At 38.8% G+C, this 24885-nt stretch overlaps 1 protein-coding gene across 12 annotated transcripts in view; it reads left to right on the forward strand.

Annotated features, from left to right (window-relative positions):
* Git2 (GIT ArfGAP 2) overlaps positions 1-24885 on the forward strand; it is a 61525-nt gene that overhangs the window by 8029 nt on the left and 28611 nt on the right. For 6 of the 12 annotated variants that reach the window (XM_004843591.3, XM_004843595.3, XM_087198351.1 and 3 more), the window contains exons 4-9: positions 604-709; positions 2609-2695; positions 2808-2938; positions 5728-5822; positions 20225-20270; positions 21572-21623. In XM_004843591.3, coding sequence (XP_004843648.1) covers positions 604-709; positions 2609-2695; positions 2808-2938; positions 5728-5822; positions 20225-20270; positions 21572-21623 — 517 coding nt within the window. The remainder of the gene's footprint in view (positions 1-603; positions 710-2608; positions 2696-2807; positions 2939-5727; positions 5823-20224; positions 20271-21571; positions 21624-24885) is intronic. The other 6 variants (XM_004843592.3, XM_087198353.1, XM_087198352.1 and 3 more) reach the window with 1 other exon arrangement.

Consider the following 24885-nt stretch of genomic DNA (forward strand, 5'->3'; position numbering starts at 1 on the left):
ACTTCTATCTCTTTGTAACAAATGGGACTCCACTGAGAGGAGTGCAGCTATTTTTGATCAGCCTCCAGGAAGGCAGTGCAGGAGGCGGCTACCCCAGTTGTGCATTGGGCTCTTTGCTGGTAGAAATTCAGCAGAGGCAGGTGGGATCATTTCTTTTGCATGGCCCCTAGACAAGAGTTAATGATTTCTCCAGTTAAGAGACCGAGGGTTGGAGGCTGTAGATGTAATCAGATTTAAACTCAGGCACTCAAAGAAGAGGCTGTCAGACCAGAAATCTAGGTTCTAGACACCAGTCTGCCTGATGCCTCACCTATAAGATGGGACTAAATGCTGCCTCCTCCCAAGGTTGCAGTCAATTAAGAAAATTACACAGAGAAGAAAGATGCTATAAAAAGCAGATTTTTGCAGTCCCAGCCATTTATAATGACTAATGTATGTTTTCAGACTTCAGGTCTTGAGCACTGCTGAAACTCATTTCAGCCTTGTTCGTTTTATTCTCAAGTGGGGGATGTGGGTCACTTCCTCTTCTTTTTACAGTCCAAAGAATGGGGAGTGTCATGTCTGAACTGCAAGTGAACTGTTTTCTTTTTTGTTTTTGACCAGTCCCACTAAAGCAGAATTCATCAGAGCCAAGTATCAGATGTTAGCATTTGTCCATCGCTTGCCCTGCCGGGATGACGATAGTGTCACTGCCAAAGATCTTAGTAAGGTGGGTCACACCTTTTAAAATCCCTGAGAGTTGGATGAGACACTGTATTGTTTTATGTAAAAACATTTTTTTTTTAATTTTTTTTAAATTTTTTTTTTGAAAAACATTTTTTTTTAAAGAAAAAAACAAAAGCTGTCAATTTGGCCGAGTGGTAGACTGATTTCCTAGCATGTGTGAGGCCCTGGGTTTGAATCATAGCACCACAAAAACAAGACAAAAAGGAAGGAGAAAAAACTCGTTTTCAGGCTGGGGATTTAGCTCAGTGGCACTGCTCCTGCCTTACAAGCATAAGGTCCTGAGTTCAATACCCGGTACCAAAAAACAAAACAAAAAATTATTAAATTATTAATAATACCTTTTTTTTCCAGTCAGTTTCATCTTTAACCTTAATTCACATGGCAGCCATTTTTCCTAATGAATGAAGTACAAGGGGAGAGAGAAAAATATAGGGAGCTAGAAAACTATTTTTATATTTTCACTGGTTTTTTTTTTGCTAACAGGGATTGAACTTGTGAGGCAGGCGTTGGCACCACTGAGCTAAATCCCCAGCCCTTTTCACTGTTTTTTAATTATAGTTCAGTAAGTGTTTTTGTTTGTTTAACTTTGAAATAAGTGCCATCTCAGAGTATATTTCTAGAAAAGACTAGAAAGTTGCTGGACAATTGTTTCTAATAAGGACAGCTTCCCAAGTTGCATAGTAAGAAGGATCTTCAGAAAGTAGGATGAGGGCCGGGGATTTAGCTCAGTGGTTCTGCCACCTGCCTCGCAAGCGGAAGGACCCGAGTTCGATCCCCGGTACCCAAAAAAAAAAAAAAAAAAATGCAGAAAGTAGAATGTGACTCAAAGTTGTAGTACACAGGTTTATTATACTTATAAAATGAGTAGATGGTTTTCTTTACATGGATTTTAGAATGTTTTAGAGGTGCTACAGGAAATTCACATATTTTTAAAACACTAGTTTTGACAAATTCTCACATAGAGCCTGGCCCTTACAATTCAGAATATTAAACTTTGCATAGAAACATATATAATTATTCTACTAATAAGTAAGACTCACGTGGGTTTTTTTTTTTTACTAAGTTTTAAAAAAATGAGATTTGGATGTAGATGATAGACTAGATTTCTCCATTCCTATAATATTGCATCTTAGACAAGTCTAGGTTGGACTTGAAGGAAGGCAGCTCCTCTTCTGAATGCTTGAGCTTTTCTGCAATAGTATAGAATTTGGTGTCCTACAGGCCTATTTCCCACTCTGGGAGACTTTAGGAAACCATTGTGGTTAGGCCAGGAGTAGTGTTGTGGAGAGAGTAAAGTGTAAGGCAAAGTCCTGTATCTTACCAGTGTAGAATTTGAAGCTGTAAAGTCAATAACAATGACAAGTAATAATAATTATTATAATAGCATCTGAATTATCTGAGAAATTCCTGTACACCAGGTTCAGTCCCAAGTACTTAATTATATCATTGAATCCTTATAATAACCTTGTCAGTAGGTAGTGTTATTATTACCATTTTAGAGAAGAGGGAACTGAAGTTCAGTTCACTTAGAGAACTGTCCCAAAGTAACACAGCTTGAAGGGAAAAGGTAGGGCTTGAAATTCACGTCCCATCAGATTTCAGAGCCATGCGCAGCCACCTTGTACTCTCTCTCAGGTTCTGGTTGTGTCACTTACTTAGAGGAGTCCTGCATTTTGGCAGGTCAGTCTTCATGGCCCTAGTTTCCCTATCAGCAAAATGGGCCTGGCCTGCCCTGTGAGACTAGGAGACTTTTCCATTTACCTAACAGAATCCAATAAAGATTATGTGTTATTAATTTAATATATATTAAAATAGGCTATCAGCTGCTCTGTCATTCCTGATACTTTCAACAGATGTTCTTGTTTGTTTGTATCTTTTTCAGCAACTCCATTCAAGCGTGAGAACAGGGAATCTTGAAACGTGTCTGAGACTGTTATCTTTAGGAGCCCAAGCTAACTTCTTTCATCCAGTAAGAAAATGTGTATTGATTCAGATATTAAGTTGTCACTGAGTAGTGTTCATGTAGCCTTTAGTTTATTTAATTTGCTTTTTTGTGTTTACTTTTTATTAATGATTCTTAGGAAAAAGGAAATACACCACTCCATGTTGCCTCCAAAGCAGGGCAGATTTTACAAGCTGAATTATTGGCCGTATATGGAGCAGATCCGGGCACACAAGATTCTGGTGGGAAAACTCCTGTTGATTATGCAAGGTAAGAGACTGAGATACTCTCTGTGTTGGATATGAGTTGTTGTTAGGTAACTAAATTGTGTCTGATTAGTGTTTAACCCTTTTCAAGATTTACATTCTGAAAAGTCCATGTGATGGTACACACCTGTAATCCCAGCACTCGGGAGGCTGAGGCAGGAGAACACTGTGAATTGGGGCCAGACTGGGCTACCTAGTGAGTTCAAAGCCAGCCTGAACTGAATATCAAGACCCTGTCTCAAAAAAAAAACAAACCTCAAAAATTTACATTCTCTTTTGCAGATGAATACATTTCAAATGCATATAAGCCCAGCCTGACAAAATTAGAGAAAGATAGAATTATAAATCAGTGTGCTTAGCTTCTCATCTTTGACTTGATCCTTTATAACACGGGTATTTGAGACATAGAATACAAATCAAGTATCAAGAAATTACAGAACCCACACTTCAGTTTTGTAATACTCTTTAGTCATTGCTTGAATTTAAAAACAAATCTGGAAATAGTAGGACTAAACAAGTGTAGGAAATTGTTAATTGTAAGTTTTAGGTAGTGGACATCTGGATGCTCTCTGTACAATTTAAAAATTTTTCCTTTTGTATGCGTTTGGTGGTGGGGTTTTTTTGTTCAATTTTTGGTACCGGGGATTGAACTCAGGACCTTGCACTTGTGCTGCACCACTGAGCTAAATCAGCCATCGGTGATTTATTTATTTATTTATTTTTGGTACCAGGGATTGAACTCGGGTCCTTGCGCTTGCACAGCAGGCCCAGTGGTTTATTTTTTGAGATGAGGTTTTACTATGTTGCTTCAACTAGTTTATTTCGCTCAAGCAGTCTTCTCACCTCAGCCTCTGAGAAGCTGGGGTTACTGGCATGAGCCATTATGCCCAGCTAAATTTTTCTTTATTTGAAAGTTCTAATATAAAAAAAATATGAAAAAATAAGTAAATCCATAGGTTAGTCTTGAATATCACTAAAGGACAGAAGACCAATCATCTTTCCTTTTTTTCCCAAATTTATTTTTACTGCAGAACCCCGTGCTCTGATGCACACAGGATAAATGGGTGAAATGACAAACTGTCCTCCCAGAATTTATCTTTGGAAGAAATGACTCATATATGCCTGAAAGGGTTAAATGAGGCAAGATAACGAGTGATTCAAAACAGAGTTAGTCTTAAAAAATATATGTAGTTTCTTTGTTGTGGCCCAAATCATTGGGAAATTTCTTTAGTTCTTTGAAGAATAGGTTAGATGTGGACCTGTAAAGGAGTAACTAAAGTATTCCAGGTGAGAGGAAAGGCAGTCAAGGTCAGAAGTTGGTATGGACACAGCATGTTGGACACAGCAGGAAACCAGACTGGAGAGAGCTGAGGTGCCTGAAAACAGCAGGAATCCAGTGTCCCATCAGATCTGAGTCTGCATTGATTGTACAGTGCATCACTATTTTCTGCAGCATTAGAAAAGGTCTGTCAGGTAATCAATTATGATTTCACAGATCTTTTTTTGTTTTTTGTTTTTTGGTACCAGAGATTAAACTCAGGACCTTGTGCTTGCAAGCTAGGTGCAGTGCCGCTGAGCTAAATCCCCGGCCCTCACAGATGTTTTAAAAAAAAGTACATGTTAAAAATCAAAGACATATGGTGGTTGGTGGGTAATTTGTTTGGTTTTGTTTTTTGGTAGCAAGGGACTGAACTCAGGACCTTGCCCTTGCAAGGCAGGCGAGGCGCCACTGAGCTAAATCCCCAGGCCAGTTGGTGGGTAGTTTGTGGTGCCTTGAGTGGTAGGAGGAGAAACTGACTGAAATGAGACTTGACCTTTGAAGAGGAAAAGAGCCCACAGTAAACACTTTATCATTTTCTTTGGAATTTCCTCATATGTACTTTACATATAATAGTCTCTCCACATAATCATTTTTTATATGCCTTGTTATTAAAAGGATTCCAAGTAGCTTAAATATTTATTTCATATTTCTGCTACAGAAATTGAAGATAAAGAGAAGCTGGGTGTGGTGGCGCACGCCTGTAATCCCAGCACTAGGGAGGCTGAGGCAGGAGGATCATTGCGAATTCAAAGCCAGCCTGGACTACATAGTGAGAGCTATCTCAAAAAACTGACCCCCGTCTCCCCCTGACAAAAAGAAAACAGCCTTAGGTTTGAGCTCTACATTAGGTTGGTCTGTCTCTAAATTGACGCCCTTCAGGTACTGTAGTTTTTAAACTTACCCAGAGATAGCCTGGCTGTACCAGAATCATCTAGGGGAAGGGCCTTCTTCAGAATACTGATGTCTGGGCCCATCCCATCCTTACTGATTTAGAATTTCTCAGGGTGAGGCCTGAATATTGTACATTTCTGGGAACATCCTCATTAACTGCTGGGAACCTCTACCTTCATTTTATTTTCTCACCTCATTAAATAAAGTTAATCTTTATCCTTCATAAGTCTTTGAATATCTTATTAAGTTATTCTATTCTGTATGTTTATAAAGGAAAGGGGATAGTTCAGAAGGTAAAAAAAGTTTGTAAAACTGAGACTCAAGGTAGATGTTGGCAGTCTGCCTCACACAGAAAAGTTGATTCTAAAAAATCATGTTTAGGGCCAGGGGTCTAGCTCAGTGGTTCCGCTGCCTGCCTCACAAGCGCAAGGACCCAAGTTCGATCCCCGGTATCAAAAATAAAAATAAATTAAAAATTATGTTTGATATACTGCTGAGGTGTCTCGGGATGTCTTCGTACTTTTCTACTCTGAAACCTGTGAATAGTGAGTAGTATTGATGGTACTTTGTTCTCTTGGTAGGCAAGGAGGGCACCATGAGCTGGCAGAGCGCCTTGTAGAGATACAGTATGAGCTGACTGACAGACTGGCCTTCTATCTCTGTGGCAGGAAACCAGGTGAGTGAAAGGATAATGAACTAGCCACACCTCCAGTTTGGAAGGTTCTGGAAAAACAAGTTGGGACACTTTTTTTTTAATGACACCTCCTCTGCTTTAACATATTCTTGAGAAAATTGTGACTTAGGATTTTTATTTGAAAGGTTAACTGGAGAACTTTTAATTGTATATAAATATAAAGTTCATGAAATCTTGAAATTTCAGTTTTTAAAATTTTATTTTAGCTCTTGAGAGGTGGATGCTTCATGAATCAAAGAGCATAACTGAATCAAAGTTGAATGTATGGTATAGTTCTTGTCTATCATGGGACTAGCAGTGGATGAAAAAAGCAGTAACTTTTCCAGTTATTTGAAGAATTCTGCTATCTAATGATGGAAAAAAAGCCCAAAAGTAAACTTTGCCTTTAACCAGCCTTATTATTTGTGATGTGGTACAGGAATCTCAAAACCATGATCTGTGAGCCAAATACAGCTTGACAGCTTTTTTATTTGTACTGGGGATCAAACTCAGGACCTTGCACTTGCAAGGCAGTTGCAGTGCCACTGAGCTAAATCCCCAGCCCTTGACAGCTGTTTTATTAAATAGTTTTATTGCAAGCTAGCCTCGCCTTCTTACATGTCTTGTATATGGCTGCTTTCACACAACAGTGCCAGAGTTGAATAGGTTGAGTGGTTGCCATGAACAATCCTGAAGCCTAAAATGTTTACAGCTCGGCCCTATACAGAATAAGTTTGCCAGTCCTTCCTGCATAATGTCCATGTACATGTACACAGTTGTTCCCCACCCTGGTTGTGCAACAGAATTATGAGCCCCTGCTGTTCCAGTAATGGGTAACATGGAGTAAGCATACCCCACCTAGACCTCTTGCCAAATGGAGCTTAAAACTCTGTACCAAGTGTTCTTGGTAGCTCTCTGAGAACTTTGGAAAGTAAATCCTACCTCATAAATTAGGGAACTTGAAGGCCACCAAGCTGGTGGTGAATGTCGTGTTAATTTTATTTCTGATATGAATTCAATGTCAGTCTGAGATCTAGAACTACATCACAAATTAAGCCTTCTCTTTCTAGTTTCAGGAGCAGGAAATGAGACTCTTCAGGATGAAGAGTAGGGGAGTTCCCCTGGGGCTTTTTCTTCTTTTTCTCCTCACTCACATCCTAGCCCGAGGCCAATCTGGGGCTTTGGTAACTGCAACAGCAGTGGCAACATAGGTGTCTAAATGTCTGCTACGGGCCTGAGGAAATCTGGATTGCTTTTCTTTTACTGCCTATTTTCTTGCCTCTTGCCCAGCAGGCAAAACTCAGCCTGCAAAGTTGCCTGCTAAAACGAAAATGTTAGCATTCTCCAGAGTTTAAAGAAGACCCAGAGCCTTACCACATAATATTCACAATATCATAGGTTCCATCCATAGTGTCTCAACATATTGAGAACCAGGAAAATCTCATGGACTTGCAAGAGGAAAGCAATCAACGGATAGGAAACCCAAGGTGACACAGATGTTAGAATTATCAGACAGATATTTTAAAATAGATAGTAAGACCATGCTCCTACAAATAAGAGTGAATTTTGTTGTTGTTGTACTCAGGAGGGAAGGAACCCAGAGCCTTGCATTGACCTACTCCCCCACTGCTTTTTATTTTTAATTTTGAGATATGGACATGCTAAGTTGTTGGGGCTGGCCTTGAACTTGATCTGGTCAGGATATCCCCCCCCCCACACCAGGGATAGAACTCAGGTCGAACTCAGGACCTTGTACTTGCAAGGCAGGCTTAGTGCCACTGAGCTAAATCCCCAGCCCTGGCCTTGAACTTGAAATCCTTCTACCTCAGCCTCCCCTGGGGCTGAGATTACAGACATGTGCTACCACACCCAGCTAAAAGAGAACATTCTTGAAAATCTCAGCAGAAAAATAGAAGATACAGAAAAGAACCAATAGGAACATTAGAACTGAAAAATACAATAACTAAAAATTGAAAACTCATTGGATTGGCTTAATAACAAGTTAAAAAAAAAAAAAAAGAAAAGTCAGTGAATTGAAAATATATCAGTAGAAATCATCCAGCTTGAACAACAGGAAAAAGAGTGGGAGGAAAAACTCAACAGAGCCTCAGGAAACTATGGAGAAATACCAGAAGGTCTGACATTTGTATCATTGGACTCCAAAAGATGAGTAAGAGTATGATGTACAGATAAATAGTCGAAGAAATACTGGCCGGAAAATTCTAGATTTTTCAAAAGGCAAAGATTCAAGAACCTGAGCAAACACCAAAGAGGATGAACTCAATGACATTACACTGCTGAACACTAAAATGAAAGCAAACATCTTAAAAGCAACCAGGAAAAAAAAAATGACACAATAAATGTTGAATATACCATATACAAAATTCCTGGGATCAGAAATGTTTCAGATCTTGGAGATCTGGGGATTTGGAATATTTGCATGACTATCTATTAAGCGTCCCTAGTACAATACTCCAGAATACTCTGAAATCCCAAACTTTTTGAGCATCCAGGTTGTTCCTTGATTTTTATCAGAAGTCACAGAGATGAGAAGAATTTCATTTCCTTCAGTATTTTTATTGTATTAAAAGAAAAGAACTCTCAACCCAGAACTCTGTATCCACTGAAAATAACCTTTGGAATGAAGGCAAAATAAAGACATTGTAAGATGAAGAAAAATAAGAGAATTCATTGTTCTAACAAATTCTAGGGCAAGTTCTTTTCGGAAAAATGATGCGTGAGAGCATCTTGTAACTTGAGGAATGTAAGAAGAGTAATGGAAGTAATATGATATATGTTTTCCTTTAATGTTCTTTAAGATATGTATGACAGGACTGGGTGTTTAGCTCAGTGGCACCATACCTGCCTTGCAAGTACAAGGTCCTGAGTTCGATTCCCGTACAAAAAAAAAAAGATATGTATGACAGTTGAAAGCAAAAGTTAAAACATCATGAGGCCTGACCTGCCTTGGACTCCTGGCCTCCTGGCGTAAGGCGCCTGCACTCCCGCTTCCCGCGAGCCTCCGCCAGCACTATTCTGGCTGCCTTCCCCTGCAGCTTGGGAGGTCCAGTGGTGGGAGCAGCATGGGGGCCTCCCTGGCCATCTCGACCTACCATCTGGGAGCAGCCTGTTGCCACCTCCTGGGCCTGGGACAGGGAAGGCCGGGCCTGGGACAGGGAAGGCCGGCTCCGTGCCCGGTTGGTGCTCTTGGCCTGCTCCCTCCCGCGTCTGTACCTGTCTGGACCGTGTGTCCCCCAGAGCCGAGGTCCCCTTGCGCTGGGTCTGCGGGGATCTCCTGCTACCATGAGCACAGCTGCTTGCTCAGTGGAGATGCGCAGGAAAATCTCAAGTTTCTCATCAAACGCCAGTTTGGATGAAAAAAATCTTTGAAACCCAAAAGAACGAATGGCACCTTTAAATGGCATTTGCATTGATGGGATCTTGCATTTGTTTTTGTTTTTGCCTTGCTGTGATGGAACCCAGGACCTAGCATGCTAGGCAGTTTTGTTGTTGTTGTTGTTGTTGTTGTTGTTGTTGTTTTGTTTTAATTAAGAGCTTTTGGTAAATTCAAAGCCGGGCCTAATGGTGCACACCAGTAATCCTAGCACTCTGAGAGGCCAAAACAGGAAGATCAAAAGTTGAGCCCAGCCTGGGCAATTTACTGACTTGGTGAGACCCTGTCTCAAAATAAAAAATGAATAAAAGGAGGGGATGTAGCTTAGTATGAAGGCCCTTGGTTCAGTCCCTAGGACTGGAAAAAAAAAATGACATTCAATATCCCCAGTACCAAAAAAAAATCATCAGCATATAACAGTATAACACATATGACAGCCACAACAGGAAAAGGGAAACAGCAAAAGAATTAAGATATTTCTACATTCTACTTGAAAGTGTAAAATATTATTTTTGAGTAGACTGAAAAGTATATATGTTGTGATCTTTAGCGTAACCACTAAAGAAAAAAGGATATTCAAAGATAATTGGTCAAAACCTCTAGACATAAATACAGTGGAATTTTAGAAATTACTCAAATAAGATATTTTGAATGAAGATATTCAAGAGAGGAAAGAGGAAAACAAAAACTAAGGATCAAACAAAATAAATAATAAAATGATAGACTTAAATCCAGACATAGCAATAATTACATTAAATGCGAATGATCTAGCCGGGCCTGTTGGCAGAGCCCTGGAGTTCTAGGACTCAGGAGGCTGAAGCAGAAGGATCACATGAGACCAGGAGTTTGAGACCAGACTGTACAGCACAGCAAGACCTTGTGTCAAAAAAAAAAAAAAAAGAGGCTGGGGATTTAACTCAGTGGTTACGCTACCTGCCTTGCAAGCGCAAAGACCCTAATTTGATCCCCGATACCAAAAAAAAAAAAAAGTTAATGATCTAAATGTATAAATTAAAAACAGAGGTTGTTAGAATGGTTTTAAAAAAGATCGCACTGTATACTATGTACAAGAAACCCACTTTAGTGCACATTCCAACACTCAGAGTCTGAGGCAGAAGGACCAAAAGTTTAAGTTCAGCAGCATAATTTAATGTCTTAGTGAGACCCTGTCTCAAAATTAAGAAAAAACAGGTCTGGGGATGTAGCTCAGTGCAAAGGTCCTGGGTTCAATCTCTAGTACTGCAAAGAAAAAAAAAATCTTGGACTGAATATTTAGCTTAGTGGTTCTGCCACCTGCCTCGCAAGCATAAGGTCCTGAGTTTGATTGCTGGTACCAAAAAAAAAAAAAAATTTCACTTTAAATATAGTGATATAGGTAAGTTAAACGCCTAAAGGTGTAAAAAGATACTCCATGGAGACACTAAGTAAAAGAGAGCAAGAGTGGCTATATTAAAACAGACAGAGCTGGGGATTTAGCTCAGTGGTTCTGCCACCTGCCTCACAAGCTCAAGGACCTGAGTTCGATCCCTGGTACCAAAAATAAATAAATAAATAAATAAAAATAGTGGTCTACAAAAACAAACCAATTTTCTTGGACTGGGGATTTAGCTCAGTGGTTCCATCACCTGCCTTTCAATCCCAAGGTCGTGAGTTTGATCCCCAGTACCAAAAAAAACCCCCAAAAAACCCAGACAAATCTTGGAACAAAGAAAATTAGAGATAGACATTAAATGATGGAAAAAGGGGCCATTCACCAAAAAGACATAAAAGACTAAATGTGTACATAAGCAACAGAGCTTCACATTACAAAGGGTGATCAAAGTATATGGTGAATATTTAACTTTTAAATTTTTGGTATAGTAAAAGTCTGTAATTCCCCTCAAAGTACTCCCCCTGGCTTCAGACATGCTTATCCCATCATTCCTGCCACTTTCTGAAGCAGTTCTAGAAGTCTTATTCTGTGTCTTTTTAAGGCATAATCAAAAATACAGAGAATACTGCTGCCAAGTGCCATCCAACAGAAAGGCAGGCTCATAAAAACATTAATTTCCTCATCTACCTTATTCATCAAATGTGGGAGGATCTGGCACCTGTGACTTCTGGCTCTTCCCCAAAGTCAAAATAGTCATGAAAAATAAACATTTTGCATTAGTTTAGAACATTGAGGCAGCCACCACAGTGCAAAGACATGAAAGAGAATTTCTAGAACTGCTTAAGGAAGTGGCAAGAATGATGGGATAGGGTCTTTGAAGTGAGGGAGAATTTTTTTTTAATTAAGTTTATTGGTACATTTTAGGTATACAATTATGACACTCATCATTGAGAATTTGTACCTTTACATGATACGTCTTGGTTCTTACTTTTTTCCCCATTCCCCTGCCCTCCCTTTAACCTCTCCACCCTTCCCCATTTACAAAGACTGTTTCTGTTTTTTCCTTTTCTCATATTTATTCCTTTCCCTTCTTTCCTTTCCCCAGCCCCTCCTACCTTTCCTTCCTCTTCCCCTTCCCCTTCGGAGGGGGAGTATTTTGAGGGAAATTAATGGTAATTTGTCTTTTGTAATAATTTTTAAAAATTTAAACATTCACTGTATTTTTCAGTCACACCTCATACTTGAAACAAACTTCAGTAGAACTAAAAGAGCCAAGAAGGTAGCTCAGTGGCACCACACCTGCCTGGCAAGCACAAGGCCCTGAGTTTGATCCCTGGTACCAAAAAAAGAAAAAGAAATAAAGCTTAGAACTGAAAGAACAAAAGGTCAAATCCACAATTGGTGGGGAAAAAAGAGAACAAAATTATTGTTGGAAACCCAACACATCTCTTTCAGTAATAAATAGAACTTCTAGATAGAAAATCAGTAAGGTTATGGAGGTAAACCAAAAACTAGGTGGATCTGGTTGATATTTATAGAGTACTCTTCTCAACATTGGAATACATCTACCTTTCAAGTACATCTTGAACATTTACCAAGGTAAACCATATACTGGTTTACCTTAGCAAAACAAACCTTAGCAAATCAAAAGAATTAAAACCCTGCAAAATATATTTTGTGACTATAGGGGAATTAAGCTAGAAACAGATAATACTTAAGTGCTTGGAAATTGAACAACACACTTCCAAATAATCCTTGGGTCTAAAGAGTAGTCTCAAGAAATTAGAAAATATTTTCAACTGAATAAAAATGAAAATAAAACATCAGAATTTGTGGGATACAGGTAAAGCAATTCTTAGATGAAATTTGTAGCATTAAATTCTTAGAAAAGAGCAATCTTCAATCAAACTTCCCCTTGAAGAAACTAGAAAAAGATGAGCAAAGCAAGCAAAAGAAAAGAAATGACAAAGATAAAACAGAAATAAGTGAAATTGAAAAAAAGAAACAGTAAAAAAATTAAGACCAAAAATTGATTCAGGCCAGGGATTTAGGTCAGTGGTGCCACCGCTTGTCTCGAAAGCGCAAGGTCCTGAGTTCGATTGCCAGTACCAAAAAAAAATTGATTCTTTGAAAAAAAATCGTAAAATTGATAAATGTCTAACTACATTGATTAAAAAAGGAAAGAAAAAGAAAAAGGAAAGATGGTTTCGCTGCCTGCCTTGTAAGCACAAGGTCCCAAGTTTGATCCCCTGTACAAAAAAAAAAGAAAAAGGAAAGAATAGAAAGACAAGGATAGCACTAAACCCCTCCCCCAAGACCTTAAAGGATAATTAAAAATAGGGCCAGGGAAATAAGGTAATGGTACAGTGCTTGCCTAGCATTCATAAGACCCTGAGTTTGATCCCCAGCACTATAAAAAAGAAAAAATATGATAACTATGTACATAAATTGGACAGTTTAGATAAAATACACTTAATTCCTTGAAAGCAATAGATTGCCAAAACCCACCCAAGAAGAAAGGGATAGAGCTGGGTGTGGTGGCACATGCCTGTAATCCCAGCACTTGGGAGGCTGAGGCAGGAGGATTGCTGCGAATTCAAGGGCAGCTGGGCATGCATCATGGGCTCAAAGACAACCTGAGCTACATAGCAAGACCCTGTCTCTAAAAAGCAAAAAAAAAAAGGAGAGGGGATATTATAAGTATGTAATCATTTGTTCATTCATTTATCTATTACCTATCTTTTTCCTTAATGTGGTGCTGGGAATTAACCCCAGGACCTCAAGCATGCCAGGCAAATGCTCTCTCTCTGAGGTACTCCCTGTCCTACAGTCCTATACTGTATATTTGTTTTTTACTTATTTTTTTTTTTGATTTTTTTGAGACAAGATCTTGCTGTATAGTCCAGGCTGGCCTCACTCATGATGATCCTTCTTCCTCAGCCTCCAAAGTGCTGGGACTACAGACATGTGCCACCATGCCCACTCCTATACTGTATTTTTAAAAGTTTTATTATTTTTCCATACCGGGATTCAAACTCAGGACTTTGCACTTGCCAGGCAGGCACAGCACCACTGAGCTAAATCCCTGGCCCCTATACCGTATTTTTAAATATTTGAATTTGTGCATTTAAAAAATTCTATTAAGGAAACCCCAACCCCCCCCCAATAGTAGAGAAAATACTTCTCAATTTGTTTTATGGGGCTAATATTACTGATACCAAACCCAGCAAAGAATACAGAAAATAGCCCTCATGAATGTAAACAAAAATCTTCCTCAGATGTTAGCAGATTGAATCTGATAATATATAAAAGAAAAATACAACATAACCAATAGTGATTTCCAGATTTGAAAATCAGTTAAGGTGATCCATTCCATTAACTAACCAAAAGAGAAAAATCATGTAATCATATCAGTTGATACAGAAAAAGTAGTTCAGCCAAATTCAGTATCCATGAATGATTAAAAAAAAAACCTTAGCAAACTAGGATCAGGCAGGGCTTGCTTAACCTGAGGAAAGATCTCTAGAAAACCAATAGTTAGCACTCCTAATAATAGGAGTGAATAGCACTCTTATTCAACATCCCACTGAAAATCCTAACCACTACTGTAAAGGCAAGGGGAGAAAAAAATATAAAGATTGAAAAAGGAAATAAAACTCCCCATTCAAATGAGATCATTTCTAGGTGGATAATGCCAGAGAACCTACAAGAAAATTCCTAGCACCAATAGATGCATTTAGCAAGGATGCAGAATACAAAGCTAGTAGCCAACAACCATATTTCTTTAGACTAGCAATGAAAAATTGGAAACTGAAACTAGAAAAGCAGTACCATTTACAATAGCTTCAAATTAAATACTTAGGTATAAATTTATCTATAGGATCTGTATGCTAAAAACTACAAAATTTTGATAAAAAATCACAAAAAACCTGGAGAGGTAGAATCACATGCTATTTTTATAGATCAGAAGACTCAATATAGTTAATATGTCAGTTTTCCACAAATTATTGTAGAAACTTAATTTAACTCAGGACTTTTTGGTAGACATCAACATACTGATTCTAAAATTTAAATGGGAAGACACAAGAATAGACAGCCAAGACAGTTTTGCAAAAAGGTAATGTAGGAAGAAGCATACCATCTGATTGTAAGATTTACTGAAAGTCTGTAGTATTTGAGGGCTGGGGATTTAGCTCAGTGGTTCTGCCACCTGCTTCGCAAGTGCAAGGTCCCAAGTTCGATCCCCCAGTACCAAAAAAAAAGTATAATATAGTATTTGAAACTGTGGTATTAATAAAGAGATAAATACTTGGATTAATGAAACAACATAGAGAATCTGGAAATAAACCTCCATGAATATGTTCAGTGGATTTTTTTTTCCCCATTAAGTTTATTGGTACATTTTAGGTATAAAATACAGTTACCTTCATCATTGGGATCTTGTACCATTACATGAGTATCTTGGTTCTTATTTTTTTCCCCCTCCCCTGCCCCCCCTTCACGCCCTCCACCCTTCCCTATTTGCAAAGACTTTGTTTCAATTTTTTTCCTTTTCTCATATTTTTTCCTTTCCCTTCTTTCCTTTCCCCTACCCCTCCCACTTCCCCTGTTCCTTTAGACCTTTTCTTCCTATTACACAATATCAGTTATGCATTTTAAAAATTATAATATAAAGATCTAGGAGACATTATCACAGATTTTACAGAATTTAAAAGGATATAGAAAGCATATTACAAAAATCTTTTTTGCAATAAATTTGACAACTTCTAAGAAGTACCTTGGAAGACAAATTAACGAAACTAACTCTGGAGGAAATATAAAATTTGAATAGCACCTATTAAAGAAAGTATATTCCTAGCTTGAAAACCTACCTCTATGACAACAACAGGCCTGTATACATTTTAACTGATAAATTATATCAAACATTTAAAGCAGAAAAAAGAAGGAATACTTCTCCCCTCGTTTTTTGTTTTTTGTTTTTGGTACCGGGGATCGAACCGGGTCCTTGCGCTTGCGCAGCAGGCGGCAAAACCACTGAGCTAAATCCCCGGCCCACTTCTACCTTCATTTTAGGAAATAAACATTGTGCTAATACTAAAACTAGATAAAGATAATAGAAGAAAAAAGTATGAACATAGATAGAAATTTGTTTAACAAAACAATTAGAAGTCAGATCTGGCAGTATGTAGAAAGTGGTTTTATTATAGGCATGGCAGTGTTGGTTCAGCATTGGGAGATCCACCCCCAAAAGTCATCATTTTAACAAAGGAAAGGAAAAAGCCATATGATCCTGTCAGTAGTTGGAGAAAAAGTATTGGACTAAATTCTACACCTGTTCATAGTAAAAGCTACCAGGAGACTAGAAGTAGAACAGAACCTTCTCAACAGATCAAAAACATGTACTCCATACTTCCAGCAAAAACGCCTTATATGAATGGAAAAGATGCAATGCTTTCTCCCTAAGGTGGGGAACAAGGGCAGATATGCTTACTCTTCATCTGTCCATTAAACTTTGAAACATAGCCCCAAACCAAAATAGTCTGGCAATAAAATGACACAATTAGGATAGGATTGGCAAAGTAGAAGTAAGATCTTTTTTTTTTTGGTACCGGGGATTGAACTCAGGACCTTGTGCATGCAAGGCAGGCGCCGTAACCACTGAGCTAAATCCCTGGCAGTAAAATCTTTAGATGAAATGATCATCTACAGAGAAAATACTAAGAAATCTCTAGGACCCCCTAGAACTTGTATTTAAATTTAGCAGGATTAGAAAACACAAGATATATATAAAAATTCAGATCTATGTACACTTGCTATAAATGAAGAATTAGATATTGAAATTTAAAAGTTACGTAGGAGTACAAAGGACCTAGAAAAGTAAAAAGAAAAAGAAAAAAAAACAGTGTTGGAAGACAGTACCTAATTTTAAGACTTCCTTTAAAACTACAGTAATCAAGGCAGTGTTGGTGTAAGGAAAGACATATAGGGGCCGGGGATTTAGCTCTGTTATGCTGCCTGCTGCGCAAGCGCAAGGATCCAAGTTCGATCCCCAGTACCGAAAAAAAAAAAAAAAAAAAAAAAAGAAAGACATATAGATCATTGGAATGAAACAGAGAATCTAGAAATAGAACCACACATATATGGTCCACTGAGTTTTGAAAGATTATTTAACATTAACATTTTATAGAGAGCCGGGGATTTAGCTCAGTGGTTCTGCCACCTGCCTTGTAAGCATAAGGCCCCGAGTTCGATCTCTGGTTTCAAAAAAAAAAACAAAAAACATTTCATAGAGCATAAACTCAATTCAAGAGCAGAGGAAAAGATAGTGTTTTCAGCAAATGGCACTAGAACACCTGGTATTCATATATTAAAAAATTAACCTCAACCCTTTATTTCCATACATTAAAAAAGCTTGAAAAGATCTATGAACCTAAATATGAAAGACTAAAACTATAAAACTTTAAGAAGAAACTATAAGGGAAAATGTTTATGAATTTAGGGTAGGCCAGAATTTCCTAGGATATAAAAAACATGATGTATAAAAGAAAAAATTTGATAAATGAGATTCCATCAAAATTTAGAACTTTCGGGGCTGGAGATTTAGCTCAGTGGTTCCGGCACCTGCCTTGCAAGTGCAAGGTCCTGAGTTCGATCCCCAGTACCAACCCCCCCCCAAACATATTTATAATACGTATAACCTATGATCAGAATATATAAAGAACTCTTACAGCTTATTAATAGACAACCCAATTAAAAAGTAGACACAGGCTGGGGATTTAGCTCAGTGGTTTTGTTGCCTGCTGCACAAGTGCAAGGACCTGAGTTTGATCCCCAATACCAAGAAAAAAAGTAGACACAAGAAGATGATAAATAGTACAGCACAAGGAAAGGTGTGCAACGCTAGAATCAGAAAAATGCTAATCAGCACAATAACAAGATCATATTATACACTCATCAGGGAGATGAAGTTAAAAGTTTTAAAAGAACAAGTGTCAGCTTAGGTGTGAACCAGTTAGAACTTTCTAATACTGCTAATATGAATGTAAAATGATAAAACCATTTTGGAAAACAATATAGAAATTTCTTCTATTACTGTTAAGAACCAACAGTCCTGTTCTTAAGTTTTTACTTGAGAGGGATGAAAACACATGTTTACAATGGATTTGTACATACAAGTTGAGTATCCCTTATCTGAAATTCTTAGGACCAGAGTGTTTCAGATTTTCGTTTGAAATCCACTTGATCTGCAAATAGGATAGCTACTACTGCTTTTTTTTTCGGGTTCTTGTCACATGGAGTATTGTTTTCCACCCTTTAACTTTCAGACTATGAGTTTCTTTTTAAATTAAGTGTGTTTCTTGTATGCAGCATATTGTTGGATCTTGCTTCTTGACCCATTCTGCCAGTCTATTTCTTTTGATTGGTGAATTGAGACCATTAACATTGATGGTTCTAACTCATACATATTGTCTTATCATTGTCCTGACTTTTTCTTTTTGTTGGATTCTCCCCCTTTGCATTTAATTTCTTGTTGCGCCCAATGGATTCATTCTGTTGGCCTTCCTGGGGTTGTGATCTTCATTGTCTTTTCCTAGGATATTGTCTAAAAATTTTTTGGAGTGCTGGTTTGGTATTCATGAAGTTCCTAAGGCACCCTTTGTCATGAAAGTATCTTATTTCTCCATCAATTTTGAAAGATAATTTTGCAGGGTACATCAGTCTGGGTTGGAGGCTGTTTTCTTGTAGAGCTTGAAATGCATCACTCCAAGCTCTTCTTGCCTTGAGGGTTTCCATTGAGAAGTCTGCTGTAATTCTGATGGGCTTTCCTTTGTATGTGATTTGTTTCTTTTCTCTAACTGCTTGTAGAACTTTGTTCTTCTGTTGGGTTTCTGGAATCTTAACAATTATATGCCTATTGGGCCAGGGCTGTAGCTTGGTAGTTCTGCCGCCTGTCCCACAAGTGGAAGGACCCGAGTTCGATCCCCGGTACCAAAGAAAAAACAGGGCCGGGGATTTAGCCCAGTGGTGCTGCCGCCTGCCTCAAAAGCGCTAGGTCCGGAGTTCGATCCCCGGTACCAAGAAAAAAAACAAAACAATTATATGCCTATGTGTAGATTTTTTGTGGTCAAGGCTAGTTGGAGTCCTGTATGCTTCACTTATCTGTATGTCAAGTTCTTTTTCCCTGCCTGGGAAGTTTTCTGCCATCACTTCTGTGAACAGATTTTTTATGTCATCTGCACTCTCTCCTGTTTCTTCACTGACTCCAGTCAGTCTTATGTTATTCTTCTTTGTATTGTCTAGCAGCTGCTGGATTGATTTCTCGTGGTCCGTTACTATTTTAAAGCAATTTTTCTTTTCCTGGTCACTAATTGCAATCTTATCTTCAATATCTGAAATTCTGTCCTCACATTGGCTCATTCTGCTGTGTAGACTTTCAATGGAGTTTTTAATCTCCTGGAAATCTGTTTCCATCTGTTTTATGGATGCCATTTGTTTCCTATATTGGAATTCCATCATGTTCCTGAGCTCCTCTCTAGATTTATTAATCATGTCTTGCACTATGAGCACAATCTCTGCTGTTATCTGAGAAATTATTTCTGATTTCATTTTTTCCAGATCCTTTTTTTTTTCCAGAACTTTCATTTTCCCCATACAAAGAGCTGCTTTATTGACTCCAGCGGCAAATTTATAAAAAGTTAACATGGCCAGATCCTCTTTTGTTGCCAGTTCAGGGAGTCCAGGTGGTTTAGTATCAGATTGTTCCATCTCATTTCCCTTTGGGGTTGCTGTAAGTGATCTGGAAGTCTGGTTTTGAGACTTGTTTATGTGTCCTCTTATTTCAGTGTGTGTGGGGAGTCCTGCTGGCGCCCACGTGGCTCACCTCCTCTGTGTTGGCGGGGGTTGTCTGGCGGCCAGGAAGCCTCCTCGCGTGTGCTGGGAGCGGCTCACCTCCTGTGTGCTGGTGGGAGTCTGTTCATTTGATTTTTGACAAAGGCACAAAAGTGATCCAAGAGAGGAAGAGTATGTGGTATTAGGACAACAGTTGGGACAAGTGGTCATCCATGTGCAGAAAAATGAACTTCATCCTAAATGTTACATCTTACATAAAGATTAATTCAAACTGTATCATAGATCTCAATATAAAATCTAAAACTCTCAAACTTCTAGAAGAAGACGTGGAGAAAATACTTTTGGTCTTGGATTAAAGTTCTTATATATAATATTAGAAGCTAGGCAACCCATTTGGGATCCCTCCTGTCTCTCAGGAGCTATTCCCACTCCCCATTCCTATTCCCCAATAAAATTTCCTACTCTTAAAAAAAGCACTAATTCGGTTCCCTCAACATTTCTTTTATGGCTGAAGATAATCAATTATCCTGGGGTGAACTAATCGTAAGGCTTGAGGTAAGCAAAGGTCTTCTGCTGAATGATGTCTGAATCTTTGTTCCAGAAGAAAATAAGGATGTGATCCTAGATACTGCTCAGGTTTGGGAATTTGTAGCCAGCCTGACAACCCCTGCTCCCTTATGTGGTTCTTAATTGTGGAAGAATAGAAATTGCACAACTTAAATTGAGAAAATAATAGTGGTGTTCCTCAACAGATTTTATCAATATTTATATTACTGGTTTCTGTTTCAGATCACAAAAATGGACAGCACTTTATAATACCTCAAATGGCAGACAGGTAAGCCATGGAGATACCAATCAATTTTGTCTGTTCCCAATATTTCCATGGTTGTATAGTATTTAAGTGTATTATAGTTTGTTTAACAAAGCCCATACATTTTTCTCTTTTATGGCTGTACAATTTGGAATAAGACGGCTGTAAGTAAACCATATAAAACTTAAGTTTGAAAGAGCACAAGTAACCAATTAATAAGGAAATTGGAGTCAGAGATAGGGTCACTGTTTTAGCCAGTTGTGGTAGTATATTGTAGCATAGGTTATATTCACAAAATATTTCTGTATCATAAGAGATTGTATTCTTTGTCTATAACAGGAGTCGGCAAACTCATTTTTTGTCAAGGGCCAGACCATAAATGTTTTAGGCTTTGTGGGCCATACAGCATCTGTCACAGCTACTCACCTCTTCCATTATAGATGACTAATCCATGGACATTATGTAAATGAATGGGCATATTTGTTCCAATAAAATTTTATTTCTGGACACTGAAATTTAAATTTTATATAACTTTCACACCTAGTGAAATATTATTTTCCTCATGAAGTAATATCCCCCCCCAACCATTTGAAAATATAGAAATCATTCTTAGCTTGTTGGCTGAACAAAAATAAGGCTATAATTTGCTGACCCCAGTTTATAAGATGGATGCATTCATTGCTACAGGAGTGAACCTTTAACCCTAGTTAGCCAGTTACCTTTGCACAAATACTATCAAAAGTTTATGAAATGATTAACTGCTGTTCCAGGTGCAATCTTGCCCTTCTGATTTTTCACACTTTATCATATTTTCTCCTATCTTACCCCCTGCCCTTGTTGCTGGGATGAAGCCCAGGGTCTCTCATTCATGTTAGGCAAGCATTCTACCACTGTGTGATATCCCTAGCCCCTTGTTTTGTTGTTGTTGTTGTTGTTTGGTACTGGGGATTGAACTCGGGACCTTGAGCTTTCGAGGCAGGCAGTGGAACCACTGAGCTAAATCCCCAGCCCTGGACTTGATTATTTTTTTAATACTTGAAAAATTGTGACTCCACATAAGGGCCCAGAGGTTCACTTGGCAATAATTTTTGTCATTTTAGTTGGTGAGTGATGTTTTTTATTTTGTATGAGTGTTGTATTTCTAGGAGTCACTTTGGCCAAATTGTGTCAATTTCCTCACTGAGTCTATCTGGCTATTGAATGCTTGACTCAGATAGTGTCCCTAGACTATAACTGATATTTTCATCCCTTGTGTGTATTAATTATCTGCAGAGCTCGTGAACATGTTCTATTGATTTGCTTATGCATTTTGTACATTTTCTTAGCAGCCTGGATTTGTCTGAATTGGCAAAAGCTGCTAAGAGGAAACTTCAGTCTGTGAGTATCTCTCTTTACTGTGAATCCCAGGATGGAATCCTGCTGGTACCTTTCTCAGTCCTAGTTACTATTGTGTCAGATGATTTTATTGCATACTTTGAGATGTTACATTAGAAGTAGATCATTGATTATGTAGCAATGAAGAATGAAAGCACAGTTCAGTTTAATATATCCAGTTCACTGGCTCTGCTTCAGATAATCTCATTTTTCTCTGTCATGTTAAAAGTGAAGTCTGTGTCTATGACAGTAGGAAATGGTTTCTCTTCATAAGAGTTCCCTAGTGTCTCTCAGTGTGAATGAGTAAGTGGGGTACACTCCCTTGGGATTACTTTCTCTGGCCACATAGGATGTTAGGGAGTGATCAAAACTGATGCTGACGTGGTGGTGAGTCTGAAGATTGACTCCCTGCCACAGTTACAAGTCTCTCACCCATTGTATGCCATTCCTCGGAGCTTTTCAAATTTATGCTTTTGTTTTTTGGTACCGGGGATCGAATTCGGGACCTTGCACTTACAAGGCAGGCGGCGGAACCACTGAGCCAAATCCCCAGTCCCTCAAATTTATGCTTTTAAAGCTGGCAGTCCAGACTCAAGTATGTGCTGAGAACCTTCCCAGTCCTGCAGGTTACCTCCTTAGTGTTATCTGTGTGTCTTTGCAGTCTTTCCACTTCAGCCTTTGTCCAGTCCCATCAAATGGTACCTCACCAGGGTGTTTCCCAGCCATTTTAGCTACCAGATTACTTAGTGTCCTTAACTCTTCTTACTGTTCTCTGAATCAAAACCAAGATTCTTAGCTTGTTTTCATAACCTTTGAGGGCATCATCCAAATTACCTTTCAGAGCCAGTCTTCTGGTTCCCATTTGTGTGTGTGTGTTTGTGCACGCACATGCATGCGTGCATACATGTGCACACGTAGGTGCAGGAGTTTCTCTGTGGAATAACACTCTGAGGCCAGGAGCTGACACCTTCAGTCCTCTCCAGGAGTTCTCTCTTGGTGAGTGTTTGTCCTGCCCAGTTTCTGTGACTTTTCTCATTTAAAGAGCTGAAATCTGACCACATTCACAATGTAGGCAGCAGCTTTTCCAAAGCCCAGCTCTGAAACTGCTGCTTCTCTGCATCGTGACTTTCTTCCTTATTCCCTTTCTCAGAAGACCCTTTTCTAGAATGTCATATAATATTCAGTATTATATAAAATGAATTTAACCTTACTAGTAGTTAACTGTATTATGAAATAAATGTGTTTTATGCAATTTGTTTGGTGTCTGTGTTCTATATCTATGGTTTTGTGTGTCTGTGTGTTTTATTGCCTTTCTTAAATTAACTACTGTATGGTAAGATGATAAAAATGATAAACTTTGGAGTTAGCACAAAATATTGTGTGGTTTTCATTTAGTTACTCATAATAGGTAAATGAATTTTTATTATAAATGAATTAAACCTGCATAAAACCCAGATTCCCTTTGACTCCTACATTGTTAGTCTGAAAGCTGCATGAAGGCTGAGGTGATGTCTAGTGTCTAGCATGTAGCTTAAATACATACCTTGGACAGAGTTTGGCACAGCTTTTAAGGTCTTGGACTGTGGTCAGGCTAGTCAGGTTCACCTCTTGACCCTGCCAAGCACCTTGGTCTTCCTGTGCCTTGGTGTCCGGCCCAGGGAAAAGAGGGCATGGTGTAGAGGGCTGCAGACCAGAACTACTCAGTTTATCCCTGTTGACTCCCCTTCCCTTGTGGTCCCTTTGCAGGTGGCTGCTCTTAGCAGTGCCATTCATCCCCTAATGACTTCCTCCTCTCCTTTCCTCCCTCCTTTCTTTCCTTCTTTTTCCTTCCTTTCTTCCTTTTCCTTCCTATTTCCATCTCTTTCTTCCTGCCCCCTTCTCTTCCTCCCCCACTTCCCTCCCTAATGAAAAGTTAAGACAAATAGCAATGATGGTTTTGTATTCCATGAATTAGTAAATGTTAACATTTGGGTCTTAAGGGCCGGGGATTTAGCTCAGTGGCACCATGCCTGCTTCGCAAGCGCAAGGTCCTAAGTTCAATCCCTGGCTATCCACGCCCCCCCCCCAAATTATATATAACATTTGAATCTTAAACCCGAATCTCGGTTCGATCACTTACTAGCTTTATGACTTTAGGCAAGCTATTAACTTCTTTTTTATTTTTATTTTTTGTACCGGGAATCGAACTCAGGTTCTTGAGCTTGCCGGGCAGGCAGGCTGTTAACTTCTATCCCTTGAATTCCTTTGTCTGTAAAATGGAACAATAGTAAAAGTACTAAATAGGATGCTTTTAGCACAGTGCCTGGCATGTAATCACTCAGCCAGTGCCGGCTGGTGTAATTGTTGTTACTAATAATGACACCAGTTTATAGTCCCTTAGAGAGGGAAATTGGATTTTTTTGTTGGGAGAGATACTGGGGATTGAACTCAGGGCCTTCACACAGAGCTACATTTCCAGATATTTTATTTATTTATTTATTTTTTTGGTACCGGGGATCGAACTTGGGTCCTTGCACTTGCGCAGCAGGTGGCGAATCCAGCTATTTTATTTTTATTCTGAGATAGGGTCTCACTAAGCTGCCCAGGCTGAGCTCAAACTTGTGATCCTCTTGCCTCAGCCTCCCAAAGTGTAAGGGTTACAGTTATGCACGATCACTCCCAGGCGGGAAATCTGATGTTTATGAAGCAAGTTAAAGTTCCTAATCCATTATCGTATTTGACAGTAGGCTCTCAGGGCTTTTTGTTTTTGCTTTTCTCTTGTGGAACTAGAGTCTTGGCATGCTAGGCCAAGTACTCTACCACTGGGCTATATTCCCAACCCTTTTGATTTTATTTTTGAGTTAAGGTCTGGCTAAATTGCCTAGGCTGGCCTTCAGTTTATGATCTCCTCACTTAGCTTCCCAAGTAAAGGATTATAGGTATGTGCCACCACGCCTGGCTCTCACGGTTTGTTTTTAATTATAAATGTAATTTGACTACACTAGAGAAATTGAAAATAGAGAAAGGGGAATCATCCTCAGTCACTATACTCCATGGATTCAAGCTCAGCATTTTGGTATATTTCTTTCAGTTCTTACTTCATTTGTATCTTCTTTTAAAAAACTAAAAATCGTAATTGTGGCAGCAATATATGGTACATGTTTCACATGTTCCTATGAGGTCTCTAGCCAGCATTTTTAAATTGCTGCATAAAATACCAGTGGGTTAGTGTGCGAGTGGCTGTTTCCTGAGGCCCCAAGTGCCCAGTACTTTCTGTGGATGTGGG

This window comes from Heterocephalus glaber, unplaced genomic scaffold, assembly GCF_053883595.1.
Source record: "Heterocephalus glaber isolate CG9 unplaced genomic scaffold, H.glaber_assembly_v1.0 deba00001687, whole genome shotgun sequence".
NCBI classification, from domain to species: domain Eukaryota; kingdom Metazoa; phylum Chordata; class Mammalia; order Rodentia; family Bathyergidae; genus Heterocephalus; species Heterocephalus glaber.